The sequence below is a fragment of the Suillus discolor genome (assembly GCF_016758755.1).
Source record: "Suillus discolor strain FC423 chromosome Unknown F5147scaffold_122, whole genome shotgun sequence".
Taxonomy (NCBI): Eukaryota; Fungi; Basidiomycota; class Agaricomycetes; order Boletales; family Suillaceae; genus Suillus; species Suillus discolor.
Genome location: NW_024541369.1, coordinates 21210 through 42101, shown reverse-complemented (window position 1 = coordinate 42101; position 20892 = coordinate 21210). Strand labels below are relative to the sequence as shown.

Genomic DNA, 20892 nt, shown 5'->3' with positions numbered 1-20892 from the left:
TTTGCATATAGTGAAGCGTGAATTGATAGTGGTCGCACCATTGTGTTGTTTTGAATCAAAGAGAGCCAACAAGTATGGTCTGGAAGAAACTTACGTAGCTTGGACATATCACCTGTGACTCTTGAACGGGTCCCAACGCGAGGTTGTACATTGTAACACATATATGCCTGCATTAAGATTGATGAAGGTTGCTTGTGTGTGGGTTGACAGGAACGCACCGGCTGGTAGATCTTCGTTGAGGACGTCTTTTCCAATAGCGTTCGTGTATCGGGAACGGGGGTTTGAATGGAGTGGCAGGCTGCATCTCAACTATCGCTGAAACAATAGTTTCTCTATGCGAAATATGGAGAGTTAATGGTATCTCCTGCAGCTCGCCCAAAGCATCAAGAGCTAATGCAACATCAGCTGAGTATAAAGACACGTGGAAACTTGTGTACATACGCGTCTTGTATATCTGCCGCAAGAGAAGCCGATTTTGGAGAGGCATGCGCGCACGTAGGGGGTAGGACCGGGGATTAATGCAGATGTACGTCGGATATTGGACGTCTTGGAAACCTGAAAAAGACAAGAAGGGGGGACATGGTGATATGTAATGGCTCGGAGATGAAATTGAATGTTACGCACGACAAAGTACCAAGGAAGCTCATCTGCAGTTCGTCTACGCTCGATGCTTACCCGGTGTCTCCAGAAGAACACACCTGCATCCATACCAAGAGCACTACTGCACTGATAGCACAAAAGAACCATTTCTGGCTAGACACGAGGTTGGACATGTCTGAAAACCAGCCTTCGTTTGACACCAAGTGGGCGTCATCGTTACTGCCGCTGGTACAGTGGGGATGGGAGTGCAGGTTTGCAGGCTTCGTCCTCTGCAGTACCACGGACATCTGGGAGACCAGAAGTGGGCTTGGGGTGCGATTTGCTGGGGTCGATGTGGGGAGGTTAATTGCATCGTCATGATCGTTAGCTGTGGAAGGAAGCTGGTACTCTGAAAGCGAGAGACATAGGTTATTACTAGTTACGAAGTCGATGAATTAAGTCACTGGACCGGCTCTCTCCGAAGCGTCACGCGTCACGTGCGCCCTGTCGTTCTCTTGTGCTGACAATGTGCTTACTTATACTATTATACATTTGAATTTCGAAGGTGCAAGGGGTTACCATTTGAATTCGGTTTGTGCTGATGGGGGTGCCGGGGCGTACAAAGTTGCTTTGAACCCTGTCAGTAACCAGTGCATCATACAGACCTTGGCCAGGGCGTACATCCTCTAGCTGATGGAGCTGAGAATTCAGCCAAGTCCTCTTGTACGAAAAGGCTAGTAACAGAGACGACAAGGACCCCACGTCGCGGTTGAGCCCCTACCTAGGGTTATTTTTATCAGGGAATACGTCCGTCAAGCTATAAAGCTTCTCAGAATCCAGACAGTGGAGGCTGGACGGTCATCGGGCATAGGTCGCTGGCTGTAGGAACTCGGTCCGTTTCTTTCAAATGACCTGGACGCATAATTGATGTATGATGGAGTAGCCTGGCGAGATTTTTGCACAAATGTTCTCGCATACTACCTGCGAGTATCCATGGGTCGACCCTCTCAGGAGAAGTTGTCAAGTGGGAGATCGACGAGGAACATCTGAATGCTTGGCTAGGGGGAAAAACTTGCGTTCCTAACGTTGGTGCCACGATGAGGCAGATAAACATCAAGGGTATGTTTTGTATCGATCCTTTGGAATATTGATTCATCAGACTGTCAGGATAGACTCATTCATATGTGCATGATTGTTGCTCTGTTCGTGTCGAAGGATCTTATGTTGAATTGTTGGCTGGGAGAGCGTGTGAGCTCATCTCTTCATTTGCATTTTATGCGCTTCTCTGACGAGCCCTCGCAGCTTTTCATGGAAAAGCTCACAGATGGTGATCGTGCATGCAACAACGGTGATTGGCAATGGAGTAGACCCAGTGTCTTACTTCCGGATCTTCAATCCTCATACACAGTCCTCCAAGGCAAATCCAACGGGTGATTTTATACGGACATTCATACCGGAGCTAAAGAATTTCTATATCATAAATCTTGCTGGTCTACAGGCCTCTAAGCATCATGGATGTCTGCATGCTTACAAACGCCCGGACAGAAAGATAGGTTTCGCAATACCCGGAGAACCATCGTGGTCGACTCTTGTGGACGTGTATGTTTCTGCCATTTCTGTTTACCATGCCACTTTCTTTCTCTGACTATTGTTCTGTGCAGAACGAACCAACACCTACATCCTTTCCTGTCTGGCAGACTCGAGGGCTTGTCCCCAGATCAACCGTGCGATATCATATCTGCCCGTTCCTTACAACTTCGAAATGTCGCCAAACCCTATGGAAGGCCCACACCGGCGTCACGACAAGCAGCCGAGGCTGGCTCAGTCACGCTCGCGGATATGTTGTGTTGCAAGTCGACGGAGTTCACAATTGCAATTAGTGCTCGGTTTGGGATTGATGAAATTCAGGCTTTTGTTCTACTTTTTTCTCCTTCGTGCACATACCTAGCATGGGCCTTCGTTCTGTCGCGGTTGACATCAAAAGCTGGTCAATTGAAAGAGATTCCAGAATCGTATCGCAGGTTTTTAGACTCCCTGCATCCGCACCACAATCGCTCTAAGGAATGGGAGCCATCGCATGTACTTTGGCACGGGCAGCTTTCAGTCCTGAAGCCGGTCTTTTCAAGCTCTTGTTGACTCTCCTTACAACCTCCCCATTGTTTGTTACCTCCGTTGCTTGGAAGACAGGGTTGACTGTAACCAACCCAAATGCTATTGCATTCCGCTCTGTACTCAAAGGTGACAACATTTTTCTGCGTGAAACAGCACATTGAAGATCATTTTCCCTTAGGCTTTGTCATTGCAATGGCTGAATTGTTCCCTGTTGAACTCATTACCGACTTCGGCTCTTTGGTTGAAATCTGGATTGCGCTGTTTGGGCGCAGCGAGTGTCAATCTATAGCAGGGATATGCCTACAATTTTGGCAATCGGATTGGCGGCAGGGCCTTGCATGTCGCGCCATGTTTGATGTTACACGAATACGCTTACCAATCCACTTCCGGCCGCTCATCCGCCTTCTTCGAGCAATGACTGCGTCTGGATTCATTCATACTGATCTACTATCCACTGCGGCATCGTCCGGCCAACCTCCTGCTGACGAAAGTAATGATGGTGACTGAGATTTGTAGTTGACATGTATTTTGCTACTTGGATAAGTTGCCTACTTTCTCGCTGGTCATTCCCCTGGCATCTTGCACCGGTCCTAATGCTGTCTATGAGAAAGCACAGGCTGCCAGTCCATCCTTCGCATACACAAACCTACGTGCTATTCACCTTCCTGGAGGCTCCGTGATGCCTGCGCGCTCGAAGGGTTGGTTGTTGAGTGGGGATGGTGGGGATCATATTGCGGTGTGTTGGCAACATGAGCACGGCGGATGGAAGGTGGTTTTGGACATGCTTACTGAGTACGTAACTCAGCGGAGGATGTACACGGGCACCGTGGACCTATACCAGGACGTTGCCTTCGGCCGTACAAGCCCTGGATCTATTCCTTTGACGCTAAGGCTTGAAGACGTCGGGATGGAGATCGATGAGGGGGATGATGAAGCACAGGATAAATCACACCAGGAATACAAGACAAGAGAGTCGTCTGTAGATAGTTGAATCCAAACGAAACGAGGATAAGTGATTGTTGGTTTAATAATGAGGCAGGCACATTGCATAGAGCCGAGAGGAGAGCGAAGAGCCATGCCTTGGGGTCAGTCAGGGCTTCAATCATCCTAGAGATCTATACGTCAGACATGAAAAATTACAATTGCATCGAATACATACTGCTCCTTCTTAAAGTGCTTGTTTTCTACCCCTGTTTGGTTTTCCTGTGCTAGCTGTAAGATGATAGTTGGTATCGTAACTTAACAGGCATGCCTTGATGCGCTGCACAGCTTTCACTCGCTCATCGGGAGTAAGGAACCAGGCGTTCATAGGCGAATCAGGGAACAAGAACCTTTATCAGGTAGAGACGGTTATGGAGATTAGCCGCTAGGAACATTTACTTCGTAAACTCACCAAAATAAGATGGCAAGGATCATCGTCATTATAGCGGTGATTATCATAAGCCTGCGATCTATCAGAGAGAATATGAAACAATGAAAATAAAATGGCCGACCATTGCCATGGTTCAAACCCAGAGGTGTGAATGTGCAAAGTACCAAAGCTAATGAAACCAGAAATTATTTGTGCTAGATGTTATTGGCTTGGGCGACAAGATCGATGATACATTGCAGTAAGCGCACCAATGCCAAGCATCATAGCTAGGTTCCCAAATATCAAATTAGTCGACTTCGTCGATCGTTTGAAAACGGAAGCTTACACCAATAACCAACCCGTAGCGTCTGTTCTGTCCGCGTGTAGAACATTGGAGCCAACGATCAGGAATCCGGCGGTGTTCGACCCCTCACATACGCCCAGCAACAAACGCACGACAAAAAGCTGATGAAAGTTTTTGCACGCTGCATGACATGCAAGTGCAATTGCCCAGACGAAGATATTGATACTTGAGTATGCTGTTATTGATATTCACATTGAGAACGTATGTGAAGCCTACCTTATCCACTTCCCGACCGGGAATCTCTGAAGGGCAAGATTCTGGGGATACTCGAACAGAATATAAGCGATATAAAATGCAGTGCCAAGCCTGAAAGATACTGTAAGGACTATGCAAACTCGAGTAGTGTACATGTCTCACCAGTTGAACCTGAAGTCAGTTAACCATGAGATTTTCGAATCTAAGGACAGCCTGAAGGTTATCTTACTCGTTTACAGTCAAGTGTGTGGCCTGCCTGATAACACAAGTCAGCGCGCCATGTTTGGCTGGTCTCGATGCACAGTCCTCACTGAATTCCAAGGATGGCCGCAGAACCTAAGGTTATCTTGTCTATGATTTGGATACTATGCGCACGTAAGCGCTAGTCTGTGGTGAACGCAGCCAACTAACCCGAAAAGAACTGAACAACAATCATCAGATGCGATCAGTTCATACAACTGAGTACAGTAGCCGACTCACCACACATCAGAGGCATGACATGTCTATCGATCTTCCTTCTGAATTGAAAGGTTTTTGAACGATGTCAAGGTGTGTGTAGTTTTCAGAGCGCATCTTATTCTTAAAGCCTCATCAGGCTCAAGAGTCGAAGTTAATCCAGCAACGAGCTGCGCACCAGTGTCAACTTCAGACACAGAGATCCCTACATATTTCTTATCCCTGGATGCAACACTAGAGGATTTCAGACTCATTTGAGAGGACGTGAAGGCGATCTTGGCTACAGTGAAGGAAGAAACTTCCAGCGCTCGTAGGTTGGTAGTCAGGGCTTGCCAAATGTCGATTTGCCTAGTGACCAGTCTAATCTACGCCGTCTCTTTGCCGTATTGATGCATGACGTATCGATGAATCCCTGAAGTCTTCGCTGCCATTCCTCTTCCGGTTCCGAGTATGATGCAATTTCGAGCACGCGCATCCACGCACTAGTCAAATGAATGATCATATATCTCCCTATCAAAGTGAATGTAATAGAAAAATAAATCCTCACCAAATGGTCATGGATTTTTAGCCTGGCGTATACTACCACGGTTGCACAAGTGGCGTAGCCAGGCTGGTCGATCTCGGAGTGGCGTGGCAGGGCGAAGCGAGGAGTTTGAAATTTGATAGGTGCCGGTCGTGCTGGAGGTATTAGTTCCGATCATATAGCACAAGTTATGCGTCTGCTCTCGCTCAGACTGTACGCTATGTTAAGTTTCAACCACGAGTTCTGTATGACCTTTATCGCTCGCTGCTCGTTACGAGGGCCCTCTCAACAACACAACACCAGCAAGTTCTCGAGGCTTTCTCGCGACTCGATCTTCTTTCGCGTCAACGTCCGAAATTGTTCCAGCTCAGATGCCTCATATGATGCATTGCTTTCGGGGTCGTCACGGTGAAGTTGCTTACTCGCTCGCTCGTCCATGTCCAACACATTCAGAAATTAAGTGCCTTGCTTCGAAAGAAACCTTCTCTCCAAGTTGCCATGGAGGGTCTTTCCAAGATTGAATACAACATGTATTTGAGAGGATACTGTACTTTTCGCTGTACGAACGAGTTGTTGACAAGTAATGTTGCCCAAAGCGGCATACCGGCATCTGCTAAATTTCAAACTCCTCGCTCCGCCTGCCAAATCACTCCGAGTTCGACCAGTCTGACTACGTCAATACCATCTCAAATTGACGCAATGCTAGTCAGACTGGTTACGAGTCATATTCTACTGCCGGTACCCAAGATCAACTAGGAATCCGGATAGATGGTGGCAAGAGCTGTGACTTCTTCAAAACTCGCCACTGTGGCACTGCCACTGCCATGCACTACCAAGCAAAACTGAGCGCTAATTTTCGCTTGTCAAAAAGAAGTTTGATGCTTACGGTGAGTTTATACGGCGCTGGTGATGGAGCAACCGTGCGATTGGTGGATCCAGAGAAGAGATTGAAGATGCAGGCGCTGACGTGGATATTGCTGCAGCACTACATGCATAATATCTAGCTGATAAAACTTTATCTAGACGCTGACAAGATATGACGAGCGCTCAGTAGAGACACAGCTGGACTTAAGTATATTCGTCCACCAAAAGTTTGTGATTCATCTTTTCGTTCATGGCAGATCCCGACTGATATCACAGGGCGATGATGCAATTTTCTCAGATCTTCAAGCAACGTATTGTATTTTAATGTTATGGAGATCTCGGCTTATAATAAGGAAATTGGGCTTATGCCTCTGAATTAAAAGTCTAGGTGGGTAGGTAACTTGAAACGACAAGTATATATATACAAATTGAATCTACGTCACTGGCTATGAACGTATCCTTCCGTAGCCAGCACTTTGCAATCTAGAAATGTTACTAACGTACTTTAAGTTATTAATATTCGTCTGCCGATAGGAGCTAAATATGCCTCGTCAACAAATGCCAGATAATAAACAACGACTGCGAATGAGAGCTGAACAAAAACGCCTTTTTTGGCGAGTCTTCGCAGAGTATCCACACCAGAGCTGCGGCAAATAGACAGCTTCCCATGATGTACGTGTTTTCGATGAAGGCCAACATAACCAGCATATGACATGCCATTAGTATGACCTTCGTTCTGAGTATAGAACCGAGAAGGACAGGTATGGTGTGAACGCCAGCCTTCATATCGTCTTCGAAATCACGGACATCCGTCATGATCTATAGATATGGTCAGGGTCAAATTGTACGATCATGTGCGGTCTACTTACTGCGTGGCATGAGCGGTTGACGGTCGACCAGACTAACAGTTGAACAACGCTCCATGGAGACGGCAGCGTGTTAGTCAGATTGCCTGACCCTGACAACACGGAGAAGACCACGGCGTAGATGCCACATCTGAAGAGCATTAGTTTACGCGTGCATCGTTTAAGGCGAACATGCAGACATACCCTCGAATGATGCCATTAAAAATGGCTTTCATGCCAGGAATGCGTTTGATGACCAGGACAGGTGCAGAGGTAGAAGGCTGCTGCCTGTCTCTGCTAAACCTCCCGAGGAGGCGCCTCGAGATTAGCCAAAACTTCTTGAAGCTGATCAGAGTGGTCCAGAGCAAAGCAGGAGCGACGAATGTTGCCGTGGTGAGGAGCGTCGAAATTGGACACTGAGATAGTGCAAATGCAAGGAGTACAGCGCTAGCGGCGAGGAAGGTTCGCGCATATAAAAACCAAGAGGCGAGGCGTGGGTTGTTTGCGTTATTGCGGTCTGACGAAAACTCCTCTTCTTTATCCTTGAGATGATGATCAGCACCCATGGCAAGGATATCCGATGTAACACAGATGGTTATCTGTGAAGACAATTGCATGAGCAATATGACCTAGTATCAAATTAATGAGCGTACCGGTCTCCAGTCGGCGATACCTGCGTTGGCGGACATGACATAGGACATAAGGGCCGACAGGGCCAAGCTGTTCATCGATATTACGATGGGTCGCAAGAAGAGTTCATCTGCAAGCTTCGGGATCGTGAGGGTTGACATCTTGGATCGAGACTGAACGATAGACAAATGCTACTACTCTTCCTGGCTTCTTATATCTGGTGCATCCTGTTCCGTTACTCAAAGGATTGGCGCTGATAGTTTTGGCTATCTGTACGAGATTAGAATTAACGCTCAAAAACCTCGTTCAATCCTGTGTATTTTCTGCACTGGCGCCACTCGGCGTTGGCGTTGCTTGGAGTGCTTCGCACGTTTTTCATTTCTGCAGACTGGGCCAAAAAGCAGTCCGAGAAGTCGAAGTTCTATTGTCCGGCTCGGGTCGTTCGCATATACGGACAGTGTCCTACAACAGTTGGTCATACGCGAAAGAAGTATTGAGACACACCCAGGTGTGCTGTGCAGCACTTACATTCGAACATTTCGGCCAACATTTAAATTCCTATCATGCAAAGTTTGCGTTCAACGTTCTGGTTGCCTGTCTACCATCTGTTGGCTTGATTAGTGAGAAGAAAAACAAACCAGACTAGTGAACACTCCGTCGATGTCGTAGATTTGTTCTTGGAAAATGATTTGTTGCACCCAGTCATACCGAAGTACACCGTGAGTGTCACATGCAAGACCGCCGCCTTGTACTACGTTTGTCGTTTCTAGCAAATCTATTATGTAATAGTTGATGGGATATTGAATATTGAAGCCCTACTATGATCTCATTTGTATCTATTATTAGAGCGAGTTTAGTAGTCAGATTTTGACGATAGACTTCGGTTGCATGTGGTACGGTTCCGGATGCGCATTTTTTCGAGCTGGGAAGGATGAGGCGGTATATGTGCATTGTAATTCACTGGCAGAGCATCACCAAGAACACCGCCAAGTTGTGCCCAAGCTGATAAGGAGGCGGTGATAAGTAGTTATGAAAGGAGCAGGTGGTACTGAACCTTGGATTTTTCCGAGTTCGGTGCTAGCCGCATGACGCCCAAGATTTGTTGTATAAGCGTCTAATAAGTACTAACGCCAGCCTATACTACTTATATGCAGACGCCCACGGCTCCACCGGTCTCCCGATCAAACCGAATATTAGATGTTTGCCGATATACAACCCGACACGACCGGGTCACTGTCGCCGACGCTCACGAGGTGCTGGTGAATGGATGTTTACGAAAAAATAGTTGTCTACCGCGGCTTGCCTTTATTTTTGTTATTGGTACTAACGGTACCACTGAGTTTGAATAGTAGATTCGAGATTCATGTCTAATCGGACATATGATAAGGCTATTACTTACGAGCGGAACTTACCGAAATATATGACGAACTCCTCAGAGTGAATCTACCTGTCCATGCAAGACTATGAAAACTAGAGAAGCTTATTCCCCCTGCTCGCCAAGAGCTGTGTTTCGTCGTAGCCTTCAGTTTTTCAGTCCAACACAGAGCGGCTTTACACACAATGTCATCTTTCGGCTACCCAAAACTTCATATATCCGACGTTACGTCTCAAGGTAAACCCACGTACCCCCGATGCTCTGATCCCGGTGAGTGTGAGTAAGTCTCGGAAATTTTGGTGCCCGCGGGTTGGGTGCGGGTATGATCCGCGTTGACTCATCTCTCGACCACCCCAAACATCACACATTTGGCGTTGCGCCCCGAGGTCTAAGGCAAAATCTACTGCAGATTCAGTCTCGGGATCTAAATAAACTCTTACTTCTGAGGTCGCCGTTTGGAATATGGATAAGATGAGTACCGCTGTTGAGTGGTACCCCAAAGAGGTAGCTGCCCTGGCGACTCGTACAAGTGTTCCCATCACCTCGCGACTACGCATAGAACCAGGAAAAGGAAAGGACCTTTTGAAACTCGAGAGTGGCCACCATTGGCGGATGCTCTTACGGTGTTTGAGGATCACGTGAGCACCTTGTCGTGGTTAGGCTTGAGGACATCCACTTATTGGTGCACCAGTAGAATCTGAAAGTGGCAGAACAGGCCCTATATGCCGCAAAGCTACCAAATACTGTTTATCAGAGACAGTATTCCAGGACAATCAACATTCCTATACCTAGGTCACTTCGTCAGAAGTTCGTCTGCACGCCAACGCACACTGGAAATACTTTACCTTCAGCTTCGTTACAAAAGTACGATGACACCAGCCGAGCTGTGCAGGCCAGCTCAGCCTCGAGGTCATGCCCGCCATCCAACTGATCTGTTGAAACGAGCGCTTCGTTAGTCTCTTGAATAAGAACGGGGATGAGCACGAAATATGTCAGATAGTATGTTTTGCTATTTCCCAGCTCAGATACATCCCTACCGAAATGACTAGTGTCTGAGAAAGTGAGTCTACTTCCAACGTGACTTTGACATGCTGCGTGTATGCCATGTACATTTCAAGGAAACCCGCAGCTAATGTCGAGCTTTCCTAATGATTACATGTTTTCAGAAGACTGACTGAACTGCATTCATTGAACTTTCAGCACTCAATATTAGAACTGATTGACGACTCACAACCATACCAGTGATATGATGAAAAACCGCGGTGTCGGATTCGGTCCAAAACTGATAAAAGTTACAAAGGAAATACCCACCCAGAGCATTATTCAAGGATCGGCCGGAACCATTTCTATCCTTGCTTGACCGAGGACAGGATCTCCATTGCCCAATAACAGCGCCAATTCCTTCTCATCCCATCCTCTTTGTCTCGCCGTCTCTTCAACCCTACGTACAATCTCCCTGCTCCAAAATGCATTCTCCTCTTCTGATTCGTCGTCGACGACTTCCAGGACATCGACACCCATCCCTCCTAATAGCTCACCCAAAGGATACGCACCTGCAAACTCCCAATCAAGGACAGCTTGCACATGCGTACCACGCATGATGATATTCCGACCGTGAAAGTCTCCGTGAACGAAAACAAATGGCTCGTCTTCAGCGACAAAGCTAGTCTCTAGCTGACGCTTCTTATCTCGTAGCTGCTGCACAAAATCTTCGACAGACGTGAGTTCGAAAAAGTCGGAATCGATATCGGACGTGGGGGCATGGGTATAATAGTATATCTCTTTGTCGTAGCAAGCGAGAATGTATTCCTTTGTGGTTTTGTATGGACCGATGGGGTAGCATATATTGGAATGAAATTTACCCTGTCCGAATGTAATACGTCAATCATCAGAGAAATCAAATGCGAAATGCGACGAAGACTCACGCGTCCCTTGAAAAGTTTGCTTCCCTCTACGGTCGGTCCAAGGGCATAGCTTGTGGGACTGGCAAATCCGCCTATAGCACTGAAACGCGTCTCCGCCATATCAACAATTATCTCAGCGATCTTCAAGGCGACTGAATGCTTCTCCGCCTCGGTATAGCGATTCCATATACTGCTCAAAGGCTCGCCATCGATGTATTCTTGAGCGACAAACGGGTTCGGTCCGTCAGCGCGAAATGCGGATATCAAGGATATGGAAGCGACCTCGTTTAATAGTTGGTGAGGCAGGACAGTATCTGATTTCGGAAGGCGCAGAGCAAAAGACTTAGATGTCGTGGAGTCGTCCCAGCCAGAGAGCTATACACCATGGGAATTTGACGAGGAAGAAGGGCTTCGAAGAAAGGACTTGCCCAAGATATCAAGTATACCTCATTATATCCCCCTTCGCCGAGCTTCCTGTCCACTATGACCTCTGATGTAGGTCTGTCTCCGGTGATGGTAGTGCTTGCATCTTTGAGGGTTTGCTGTAGTACTGGGATGGACATTGCGCATGCGGGCCGTATATCATTGCTGCAGACAAAGAATATTTGAATCTCCGCGAGCATGTTTGAAGTCTATTGAGACGCTGGAACTAGTGGAGCAAATATCAGCGCCTAAATCACATTTGAGGGAAGTGAACGTTAATATTCACAACTGAGGTATTACATGTAAAAGAATGTATTGTCCTCTAGGGAAAATGTCGCAAGTGATAAATAAAATATGTAAACGAGTGAAAGGGTGCCCAGAGTCCATCATGATACATAAGCGAACGAACAATCAAAGAGAAACCATCATCAAGAAAGAAAGAAATAGCAACACAAAATCATGATTCTCGATTCTTGAGACTAATCACACCTATACTCATCCTCCGGCATCTCCGAAGGGTATCTCTACATCAATTCAGGACACACGCATGATGCATCCCTCAGTCCACCCATCGGGGTCCATCACGGATCCGGTGTACATGGTAATCGTCCGCGGTATCTATTGAGCCATATATGACTCCCAACAACTGGTTGGGGTCAGGTGTGGGAGGTTCATATTGAGTAGATCGGGGTTCGTATTGAGTGAGTTCAGGTTGGTATTGGGTGGAGTGAAATTCCAAGGGTCGGGGTGGAATGGGTTCCGGTTCCATGACTTGGGGTTCATATTGAGCAAGTTCAGGTTGGTATGGGTTCCGGTTCCATGACTTGAGGTTCGTAACGAGCAAGTTCGGGTTGGTATTGGTATTGGGCGGGGTTAAATTGCATGGGCATGGGTTGCATGGGTTGGGCTTCGTATTGAGTGGGTTCGGGCTGGTGTTGGTATTGTGCGGGGTGGAATTGCAGGGGTCGGGGTGGCATAGGCTCCGGTTGCATGACTTGGGGTTCGTATGGGCAGCCAAAGGGCAGGAGCTGTGCAGGGGGAGCGACTGTACCGTAGGCTGGGACAACGAGTGGGCCTTGTATGATCCTATTACAGGGCATACAACTTGACTGCGCGGCAAAGGAACATGTTTATGTATGTTTTTGCGGTGGGCCGTGAGCAGGGAAGGATTGTGGGTTTTAAAGTCACAATCATCGTGAGGGCAGTTGTGGCGTTGCTCGCCCGCACTAAAATGAAATGAAATGAAATACTCAATCAGGTGGAATTGATGATGGTGATAAATGAGTGCATACTGTTTATCGGAATGGATGCCATAACTTTTTTTAATCAGTGTCGCAAAGTTACACCCAGGCCAGGTGCAGATGTACTTACTGCGCGAGCGAATATAAGTAAGGTGAACTGTATACCATACAGGAGAAACACGTACTTTTTTGGATGCATGGCTTCGTGTCTCTTGAGGTCGACGCGCCTGTCAAAAGTTTGGTTGCAGCCAGGCCCCCCAGTAGAGCAAACATAGATCTAAATATAACAAGAGTCAGTCTTCAAGTTAATGCATAAAGTATGCGCGTGAATAGGCTTACCTTTGGCATGATTGGTTATATAAGAATATCAGTGAGGATATGACTTGTGAGGTGAATGTACGATTCAACTTGAGCAGATGATGGTGCTGGGTAAGTATTATGGTAGGCATATAAATGATTCCCTGCTGTGGTCGTGGCATTGTGCTTTTAGGTGGACAAACGGTTATGGAATTCATACAGAGATTCTTTGTGGAGGTTACTAGTGGATGTGGACCATGTAACGCGTGATCGAAGCATCCACATCCGTTTGAAGGCTTCATTAGCTGTTACAGCATCGATTGGACACCAGGATAGAGTTATTCTATGGAGATGTGTACGTTGATGGAAACTCGACGTGGAGAGTTGGGTAAAGATTGACATGGATGTTGAATTGCATGATACCGAGGTCCGACAGGATTCGGGACTCAAATATCTTTGTCGTCGTGACTGGCCTGGACCATACAACAGGCAGTCACTTGACTAATCCCTAATATTTTACATGTCCAAGTGGTGCCATTTCGGGAGTTCGGTCCTTGTAGGCATGACCGGGCGAGACTGGTCAATTTCAGCGGTGAGATCGAACGCGCAATTGATAGTCCGTGCAGGCAAGTGCATTTTTTCATATTGCTACTAGCTAATGCTAGACAGTACAATGACGTAATGAGGAGGCTTGTTGAGACATCCTTGTATGAATGTGAGTACGAGTGAATGTGAGGGAAAGGTGTAGTATAACGTACTAGTGAGTATGCCCAAGTTGTGCATTTTACACGGAAGCCAACGAAGTATGCATTCTTGCAGAGACCGTGCAATCATATGGACAAGTTGTGGGAGGCCGATCCCCAACTCGTAGCATCGGTGTTTCGCTTCATTTAGGTCGTGTGGCAACATGGGCACAAAAATCTCATTGATACTACTCGTGGTAATGACGAGTTTTGGACTAATGTGGTTGCTGTTGTTAAAAAGGAGCTCGGTCCCGATCCTGACTACGAGACAGAATATTGGACGATGAGCGCCGATCAAGTCTCCACGAAGCAGTATATAGTAATAACGGGATTAGCCTTTCGGCAAGCTCAGGGCAGATTGTTGCCTGAGCTTCCTGGAGAGAGGAGCCCAGCACACAAGACATACTGCCATAGTTTCCGCCATCGTCTCTGCTCTCAAGCGGCAACACCACTTCTTCGACGCAGAGGCCTGCGGATTCGTACAGCTGTATGGCAAGCAGATCATCCGGGTGCTGAGCTGGAGTATCGGTGATCCGATTACGCTACCATTATTGCAGGAGATGGAACAGGTTGCTGGCCTCTTTTATGCACTTGCGGAGAGTGCTCCTCCTACTACCTCCCCAAACCCAGCAGTCATCAAGGTCCTAAGTGTGTTTACAACCCACATGCTCATGCTCCTTCAGCGATTCAACTACGCATTGACGCACCCTAATCACATTGCTAGTCTCTTGGAACCGGTGACTGCGGAAGAGCGTGCATTGCTGGAGCCTATCGCCGCATCTTCCCTGTTATCAGTGGACATGGCCGACCTGCAGAAACATCCGTTGACTGCGCGTCTCGTTCATGGGTTATTTAGGCTGTCAAGCTCCGTGGTGTCTACGCTGATTAGCATCAGTCGAGCGTATGATGTTCTTCTTGGTGAACAGGAAGAATGGCCTGTTCAAGAAGCAGTAATTGTTCTTGTACGTAGCTTCGCGTTCTGAAGCAGAACTTTATTTACCGTTTTCCTGCAGCATTCCAAGGTGGTGCCAGGGAAACCAGCATCTTTGGGGACCTTGCTTGAACTCGTGAACTGCACCCTTAATGTCCTACGACACCTCGTCGATCGCCCAGCAGGTCAGGCCATCGCCACCCCCCGCCCACTGCGTCCCTCAAAGATATGCCGCTTGATGTGCAGGAAGGCATGCTGACAACCCGGAAGACAGTAGAGGCATTGCTCATGTATGCAGCAACGCAGCTTGCGATGTGGCTACATATTTGGTGCGTCGGGCGTGCCCCTGCAAGCGTCACCCCCTCATCCTATCAGCAGGTTAGGTGTGCGGAAGTTGCTTCCGCACGAAGGTCAAATTGATAGAACCAGAAGGTACTCAGTAACCTAGGCCCGGGTGCAAGTCAAGCTTTACAGAGAAGTCAACGTCAATATCATAACAAGATCGACGATAGAACTGAAATATCTGAAAGACACCGATAAGACATACTAGCAGCAGGATCTACGTGCACTGCTACTGCTTGCTGTTGCGGTTGTGTGTTAGGGTCTTGTTGAGTAGTGTTGGGATGTTCATAATCTTCATCAGCGATGATGTCCGGGTCTTTGCCAGGAGCACCCGCAGCAGCATTACGCTGTGGATCATCATGAGACATCCAAGACACAGTGACAGTAAAATTGACTGGACGTACCTCTTTACCCTTTGCAAAAGGAACATCGACGACGGGGGGTGTTGCATTATGAGGCGGCCAGGTGAATATGTGTTGTAAGTGAGTTTTGAAGGAGGTAGCGACAGTGACCGGCGGTGGGATGGTGAGTGGTGCAGGTGGAGGAGCTGAACGAGGGGTTCTCGTCATTGTGAGCCTGAGTCTTTTAAGGCGCCTATGGCACTGTTGGGGTTGTGGCTGGAAATTTTCAGAATGCTGTAATGAATGATGTGAGAGAGAAAAGAAGAATGATCCGCTGTTGCACGCACTTGATGCATTCCGTGGAAGAAATTGGGTTCTGCATCGCAGCCACCTTGATCTTGCCCAGCAATCTCTTTCTGCATAACGGTCAGTATCGAAGGAGTGGAGAAAGGGAGGTATATACACTGAGAATGCGGTCATCCTGTTGAGTGAGCGCGCTACATCGTTCCTTGAATTCTGAGCGAAATGCAGGTGAGCGTGATAGCTGCAAGTGACATCAATGAAGACTTACCGTTGGACCATTCAAGGCAGCTAGCCCTCGCAAATTTGTCGATCATGTATTTGTGTGCTTCGAGGGCCTGATCAGATTTACCTGCTGAAAGGAATGCCTGGCACCGCTTCTGGTGTGTAGTAACCAACGAGGATGGGAGATCCCAACCGAAGAGCTGGACAAAACATTTAGTTATGAAAAGCGTTAGATACGCACCATCTTGACGCACCATGACGAAGTCGTCGTATGTTTGATGAATGATTTTCGATGAAAAAGCATCGGAGTTGACGGCGGCAGTGAAGTGATCAGCGGCTTCATCGTGACGCGCGTCAGCCAAGGCTTTGGTTCCGAGCTCAACAAGTAGATATATCTAATGTTGGAGTGACAAAGATCAGGTTTGAGGACGGAGCATAACCGCATGGTACATACTTCTACGACACGACGCGCGAGTGTATCGGTATTCAGACAAATGGCAGCCAGCTCTTTGATGGGCAACATTGCTTCCTCGCATTGATCTGCATTGAAGAGTGCAATGGCCTGAAATACAGAATGAAGTGGAGAGTATGCGAATGGAATTTGACGTGCCTTGATCAAGAGAAGAAAATGGTTGGCGCTCGAATCTTGATTCATGAACATGGATGCGATGTCGAATGCTATCCTTGCCTCCTGGACAAGGCCATTTCTGTAGAGGGCGATGCCTTTGGAATGTAGCCTGTCAATGAAGCCAGCAGCGCTGAATGCTGATGGACTATGTCGCGAATGAAAGATAGCCTTTTTGTAAGGGAGCTACGATGCGTCAATATAACTCACCTTGATTGCATCCTAGTTAGATGGGGTGACGCTTGCAGGGGTGCACCCGCCCCACCAAATAAATAGGAGTAACGACCTCGAAGTAAATAGCAGCAGATGTCCTAGGCGTAATGGAGTTGATTCGCCAGGCTGACGTCTGACCAATACCAATTTCTGTCTCGCCAACGCACGCAGATTTCTTTCCCGCGGAGATTGCATGTCCGATGAGGCCAGAAACTTTCAGTTCTTTGGTTGTCTAAATATATTGAAATCAAAAGGTCATGTAGAAGAGTATGCGAGATGACTTGCCTGTACGTCGAACATCTCGTTAAAACCCATCTGCAAGAAGTCCTGATCGTCCTTATTGAACATACGCAGGAAGCTTTGCTTGAAGATCGATGTAGCAAACGAATCAGATAGGACAATGACACCGTTTGTCGAGTTGGGCAATGATTTCATCTCTAGTAAGCCCACTTGATCCAAGCAACCAGCAAACAAATCGACAGCGTGGCCATTGTTGGATACCCTCTTCGCCAGACCTTCATAGAACTAAAATAAAGCAAACTATGATGCCATGGTACATTGTGTCACTGATTCAGGACAAACCTTTACCGCACGTTTGTAGTGCTTGACGCTGTCCCGTTTGATGTTGTGATGAGAGCGAATAGGCTCCTTGAGTTCGTTGTTGACAACCATGCCTGGACCCTCCGTTGCCGGTCCACCCGCGAAAACCATTATACGCGCGCCCGTGTTAGGGAAAGTCGTCTGAGTTATGTTGTCACCCGTACGCTCTCCTCACCACAATTGATAAACTCACCTCCAGGAGTCCAACGGCTACACTGACGGCCACACCAGTGCAACGTAAAGCGCGCTTGTCATTGGCAACTGGCCAAGGGTCACGAGCGAGTGCCTCCAGAATGCCAGTGAGTTGAAATTCGCATTACTGGACAGGAAGCAAGAAACGCGCAGCGCCAAAAGCTTGTTGGGGCATGGGTTGGCCGGCGCGGGGTGCGGCGCGAGTTGTCGTACTGAGTCCGAGCATGTCCTGAATCTGTTTCTGTGTGTACTCCTTGCCGCCACGGAAGACATATGACTTGCTGCACTCTGCATAGCCCAACTCGTGAACTTGTGTCTAGTGGTTGAAGCAATGAGCTTGAATGATGAAAGAACAAGTGTATATACATACCATTGTGCCGAACGTAATGAGACCAACTAATGCATATGGTGGGATCAAGCTGAGACTGACGACAAGAGCGTCACGAAGTGCTTTGAGGTCATCGGCATCTAGACAGGTATTGACGACAAACAGGAAGACAGGTGGGGCCTGAGCGGGACGAGATAGCGTGTACTCAATCGTCGTGTACTTGGGAAGTAGTTCAGCGGGTAGATTGGTGTTAGAGATATCTTTATAATGTGGCGGGAAAGGATTGCGGGTCAAGAAAAACAGACAAATCTACAGTTTGCCTCTGCCAATAACGATTTGACTGTATGGCGCATCATTAGTAGAATTTCAGGAAGGAAGAGAAGAGACATACCAATATGGATTGAGAATAGCACGACAAGGCGGTTTACACGTCACGGGTTCGTATAATACTAGGGAAAGATCCTCTCGCTGCTTCAATGGAGTATAGAGCGCTGATATCGGAACCACAGTCCGCGTCGCCTCTATCCGAGAAGAGGGCCATACATTCCACGAGAGACGAACACCTGAAATCAAACATAAGCTAATCGATCGATTTAACCAAGATATCAATGAAACCAACCATCTCGCTCTTCGACATCTTCAAAATTGAGCATCTCAGCGCCTCCGCACGTGTTCGAATAAAAGTTACAAGGGCGCGACTGTTTTGCAAATGAGTTGACCTGAACACGAGTACTTGCAACGTCACTCACTAAACGGATGAAGGATCAACGATAAGATTGTCATGCTAAAAATTGGGAAAATGACGTACCGATCCCTCCATCTCGACGTTCTGTACCATCGGTTCAACTCAGGCATGAAGTCCGTAGCTCCAGAGAATGCCACAGCACTAGCACCGACAAGCCCCCAGTACAAGCTCGAGTTCTCGCGGATTCCCTCGCGGAAAGGGCAACCCTATAAGAGATGTCGTCAATGGATCAACTTCAGCGTCCTCTGCAAAATAAATTACCTGGAAGTTGATAGTAAATGTGGAGACCTGTTGAGAGAGACCCAGAAGGTAGATGGCGATGTTTAAGAGACTGGGCTCGAACTGCGCCTCGAGGTCAATAACACCAGTTCTGTACAGGACTCAGCATATTGTGAGGATGAATGGGATCGAGACTTACGGCTCATGGAAATGCGACAAGTTCGTAATGTAAATGAGCGAGATAATGTGTAGGGCAAACTGGAGCAGCACGGATAATAGCACATAGAGGTTGAAGATGTTGCCCAGCGGCCTCTCTTGGGAAAGTTTTTCAACTGGCTGTTGTCGAACACTCAGTATGACTACAAAAATTCAAACAAGAACCCACCTTGGCCCGAGAGATGCAGAGAAAACAGACGGACATCAACATTCCGCTAACGGTTACCTGATATTCACCAAATTTGAACCCGCCAAGATACTGAACCGACAAGCTGTACACAGTGATCAGGCAGTTCAGCGCCAAAATCCTGTACATCTGAATGGTAGCGACTAAAGTACAGCGACCTTGCCTGATAATGTGGGTAACTGTTCAAAGTTCAGCAGGAACCTTGCACAATAGATGTACAAAAACTCACTGGCAGCGACATGGGACAGCTTGGATGTGAATGGGGCGGCACATGAAGCGTCTCCAAGTTTGATCTGAGGAACATCCTCATCGCCTTCCATGTTGGCCATAGCATCAGTAATTGAGGCAAGGTCAAACTAGAATATGGTGAGCCAAGCGAACCCTCACAGGGATGATAACGCCACCTTCTCCATCGGATTCTTCTTACGTGCGACTTGTAAATTCGCTGAAAGCATGAATGGACGTGCTCGAGGAAGATGAAGACAAATACCTTGCTGGCGTAAAGAGCTCGACACCAATGCAGGTGTTCACTGGGCTTATAACACAGTCACTAAAAGGTATCAGCGCCGGCTAGCAGCCTTGCGTGTAGGGTGGCACCATTGGAAAGATGCAACAGGGGCCAGTCATTGTGGTCAACTGCTTCGCGTTGTATCAATTCAACTTTGACACTTTGAATTACCTGGACTCTCGGTGTATCCAAAAGCTTTATTAGCAGTGCACGTCGGAGGTTCAGGTTTTCTATCATTCGAACCATTTCGCTCGACTCTGGCATTTCAGACGTGTCAAAGGTGATGCGAGTACCGGAAATGCCACCCCACACCTAATTTGAAACAATCGAGTGGATGTCACCCTACAAACTCCAGAGACGGCACCTACACCTGGTGAATAGGATTCATGAGTGCATAACACGGTTGCGTTTCACGGATGAAGGAGCTGAGTCGCTTCAAGTGGCATCCTCGAGCCAGTAGATGACGAACAATTGTTCACTGGAGATAGTTTCACGATCTGATCGGACGATGTACAGTCCAGAACGAAGGCTTGGTTTCGAAACACTGGTCTCGCTGTGGTTTACAACAAGCTGCGCTGCTCTACAAGGGAAAAGTTATTTAAGATATCAATCTGCAGCTCAAACTTGGTATCTCACATGTAGTCGTCGACAACGCCGAGAGACAATAAGAGCTGCACTATTTCTTCTTTGCTCCCATAAATGCCAATAGGCTTCACGATCAAGCCATCCAGCGCGCTGAACTTGACTTCCGTCATGGACCCATATGAACTGGGACAAATGGTATTGGTAAATGCTCGGAGTGAATCTTGCGCAATGATGATTTTGTCCACTAGGAGCAATCAGCGAAGGAAACTGAACTTACATAGTCTTCACCATTGTCGGATATTATTGATCGATACAAGTCGTCGTCCGAGTCCTCTGTCCAATCTGTTTGATCACCTTTTGATGAGTGCGCTTGTGAAGCCGAGTGCTCGTCGTCGTCGTCCATTTCGTCAAGCTGAGAACTTTGTGGATTACG

The 20892-nt window shown here is 47.5% G+C and overlaps 8 protein-coding genes across 8 annotated transcripts; 2 read left to right on the top strand and 6 right to left on the bottom strand.

Annotated features, from left to right (window-relative positions):
* Window positions 1–579: 579 nt before the first annotated feature.
* Window positions 580–3682, top strand: F5147DRAFT_789516 (uncharacterized protein; the record flags this gene model as incomplete). The annotated part of the gene is made up of 11 exons (XM_041443022.1): window positions 580–912; window positions 968–1007; window positions 1145–1218; window positions 1380–1471; window positions 1523–1698; window positions 1739–1827; window positions 1882–2009; window positions 2125–2178; window positions 2241–2658; window positions 2845–3181; window positions 3303–3682. 11 exons carry the CDS (start codon window positions 580–582, stop codon window positions 3680–3682), a joined length of 2121 nt encoding a protein of 706 aa, XP_041285513.1.
* F5147DRAFT_726932 (major facilitator superfamily domain-containing protein) lies at window positions 3636–5107 on the bottom strand. Its single transcript, XM_041439217.1, has 11 exons — window positions 5078–5107; window positions 4913–4966; window positions 4831–4857; window positions 4623–4712; window positions 4433–4571; window positions 4389–4410; window positions 4312–4329; window positions 4185–4257; window positions 4085–4135; window positions 3851–4022; window positions 3636–3798 (listed from the first exon to the last, which is right to left on the bottom strand). The coding sequence occupies exons 1-10, from the start codon at window positions 5095–5097 to the stop codon at window positions 3860–3862; spliced, it is 657 nt and encodes a 218-aa protein (XP_041285512.1). The 5' UTR covers window positions 5098–5107; the 3' UTR covers window positions 3636–3798; window positions 3851–3859.
* A 1683-nt stretch (window positions 5108–6790) lies between these two features.
* On the bottom strand, window positions 6791–8086 carry F5147DRAFT_644106 (uncharacterized protein). The gene is made up of 4 exons (XM_041433135.1): window positions 7943–8086; window positions 7494–7888; window positions 7314–7440; window positions 6791–7263 (listed from the first exon to the last, which is right to left on the bottom strand). The coding sequence occupies exons 1-4, from the start codon at window positions 8078–8080 to the stop codon at window positions 6982–6984; spliced, it is 942 nt and encodes a 313-aa protein (XP_041285511.1). The 5' UTR covers window positions 8081–8086; the 3' UTR covers window positions 6791–6981.
* A 2531-nt stretch (window positions 8087–10617) lies between these two features.
* Window positions 10618–11761, bottom strand: F5147DRAFT_781011 (uncharacterized protein; the record flags this gene model as incomplete). The annotated part of the gene is made up of 3 exons (XM_041442553.1): window positions 10618–11157; window positions 11220–11573; window positions 11645–11761. 3 exons carry the CDS (start codon window positions 11759–11761, stop codon window positions 10618–10620), a joined length of 1011 nt encoding a protein of 336 aa, XP_041285510.1.
* A 654-nt stretch (window positions 11762–12415) lies between these two features.
* F5147DRAFT_658714 (uncharacterized protein) lies at window positions 12416–13210 on the bottom strand (the record flags this gene model as incomplete). The annotated part of the gene is made up of 4 exons (XM_041434484.1): window positions 12416–12707; window positions 12993–13019; window positions 13048–13139; window positions 13202–13210. The coding sequence occupies 4 exons, from the start codon at window positions 13208–13210 to the stop codon at window positions 12416–12418; spliced, it is 420 nt and encodes a 139-aa protein (XP_041285509.1).
* Window positions 13211–14185: 975 nt separating this feature from the next.
* On the top strand, window positions 14186–15092 carry F5147DRAFT_781009 (uncharacterized protein; the record flags this gene model as incomplete). The annotated part of the gene is made up of 3 exons (XM_041442552.1): window positions 14186–14214; window positions 14273–14864; window positions 14916–15092. The coding sequence occupies 3 exons, from the start codon at window positions 14186–14188 to the stop codon at window positions 15090–15092; spliced, it is 798 nt and encodes a 265-aa protein (XP_041285508.1).
* A 3648-nt stretch (window positions 15093–18740) lies between these two features.
* Window positions 18741–19686, bottom strand: F5147DRAFT_587690 (YEL031Wp-like protein; the record flags this gene model as incomplete). Its single annotated transcript, XM_041432022.1, has 5 exons — window positions 18741–18950; window positions 19006–19114; window positions 19163–19299; window positions 19349–19545; window positions 19596–19686. The coding sequence occupies 5 exons, from the start codon at window positions 19684–19686 to the stop codon at window positions 18741–18743; spliced, it is 744 nt and encodes a 247-aa protein (XP_041285507.1).
* Window positions 19687–20269: 583 nt separating this feature from the next.
* Window positions 20270–20862, bottom strand: F5147DRAFT_789477 (uncharacterized protein; the record flags this gene model as incomplete). Its single annotated transcript, XM_041443021.1, has 3 exons — window positions 20270–20454; window positions 20511–20703; window positions 20748–20862. 3 exons carry the CDS (start codon window positions 20860–20862, stop codon window positions 20310–20312), a joined length of 453 nt encoding a protein of 150 aa, XP_041285506.1. The 3' UTR covers window positions 20270–20309.
* Window positions 20863–20892: the final 30 nt, after the last annotated feature.

What these genes read in the sequence shown, in the direction of transcription:
- F5147DRAFT_726932 (XM_041439217.1), bottom strand. Translation starts at nt 5,097, where the DNA reads ATGCCTCTGATGTGTGGTGA. An exon ending in GCGGCCATCCTTGGAATTCA is followed by an intron (nt 4,858 to 4,912) that starts GTGAGGACTGTG and finishes TTGTGTTATCAG; the next exon opens with GCAGGCCACACACTTGACTG. An exon ending in CCGGTCGGGAAGTGGATAAG is followed by an intron (nt 4,572 to 4,622) that starts GTAGGCTTCACA and finishes AGCATACTCAAG; the next exon opens with TATCAATATCTTCGTCTGGG.
- F5147DRAFT_644106 (XM_041433135.1), bottom strand. Translation starts at nt 8,080, where the DNA reads ATGTCAACCCTCACGATCCCGAAGCTTGCAGATGAACTCTTCTTGCGA. An exon ending in GTATCGCCGACTGGAGACCG is followed by an intron (nt 7,889 to 7,942) that starts GTACGCTCATTA and finishes TTGTCTTCACAG; the next exon opens with ATAACCATCTGTGTTACATC. An exon ending in TTTAATGGCATCATTCGAGG is followed by an intron (nt 7,441 to 7,493) that starts GTATGTCTGCAT and finishes AATGCTCTTCAG; the next exon opens with ATGTGGCATCTACGCCGTGG.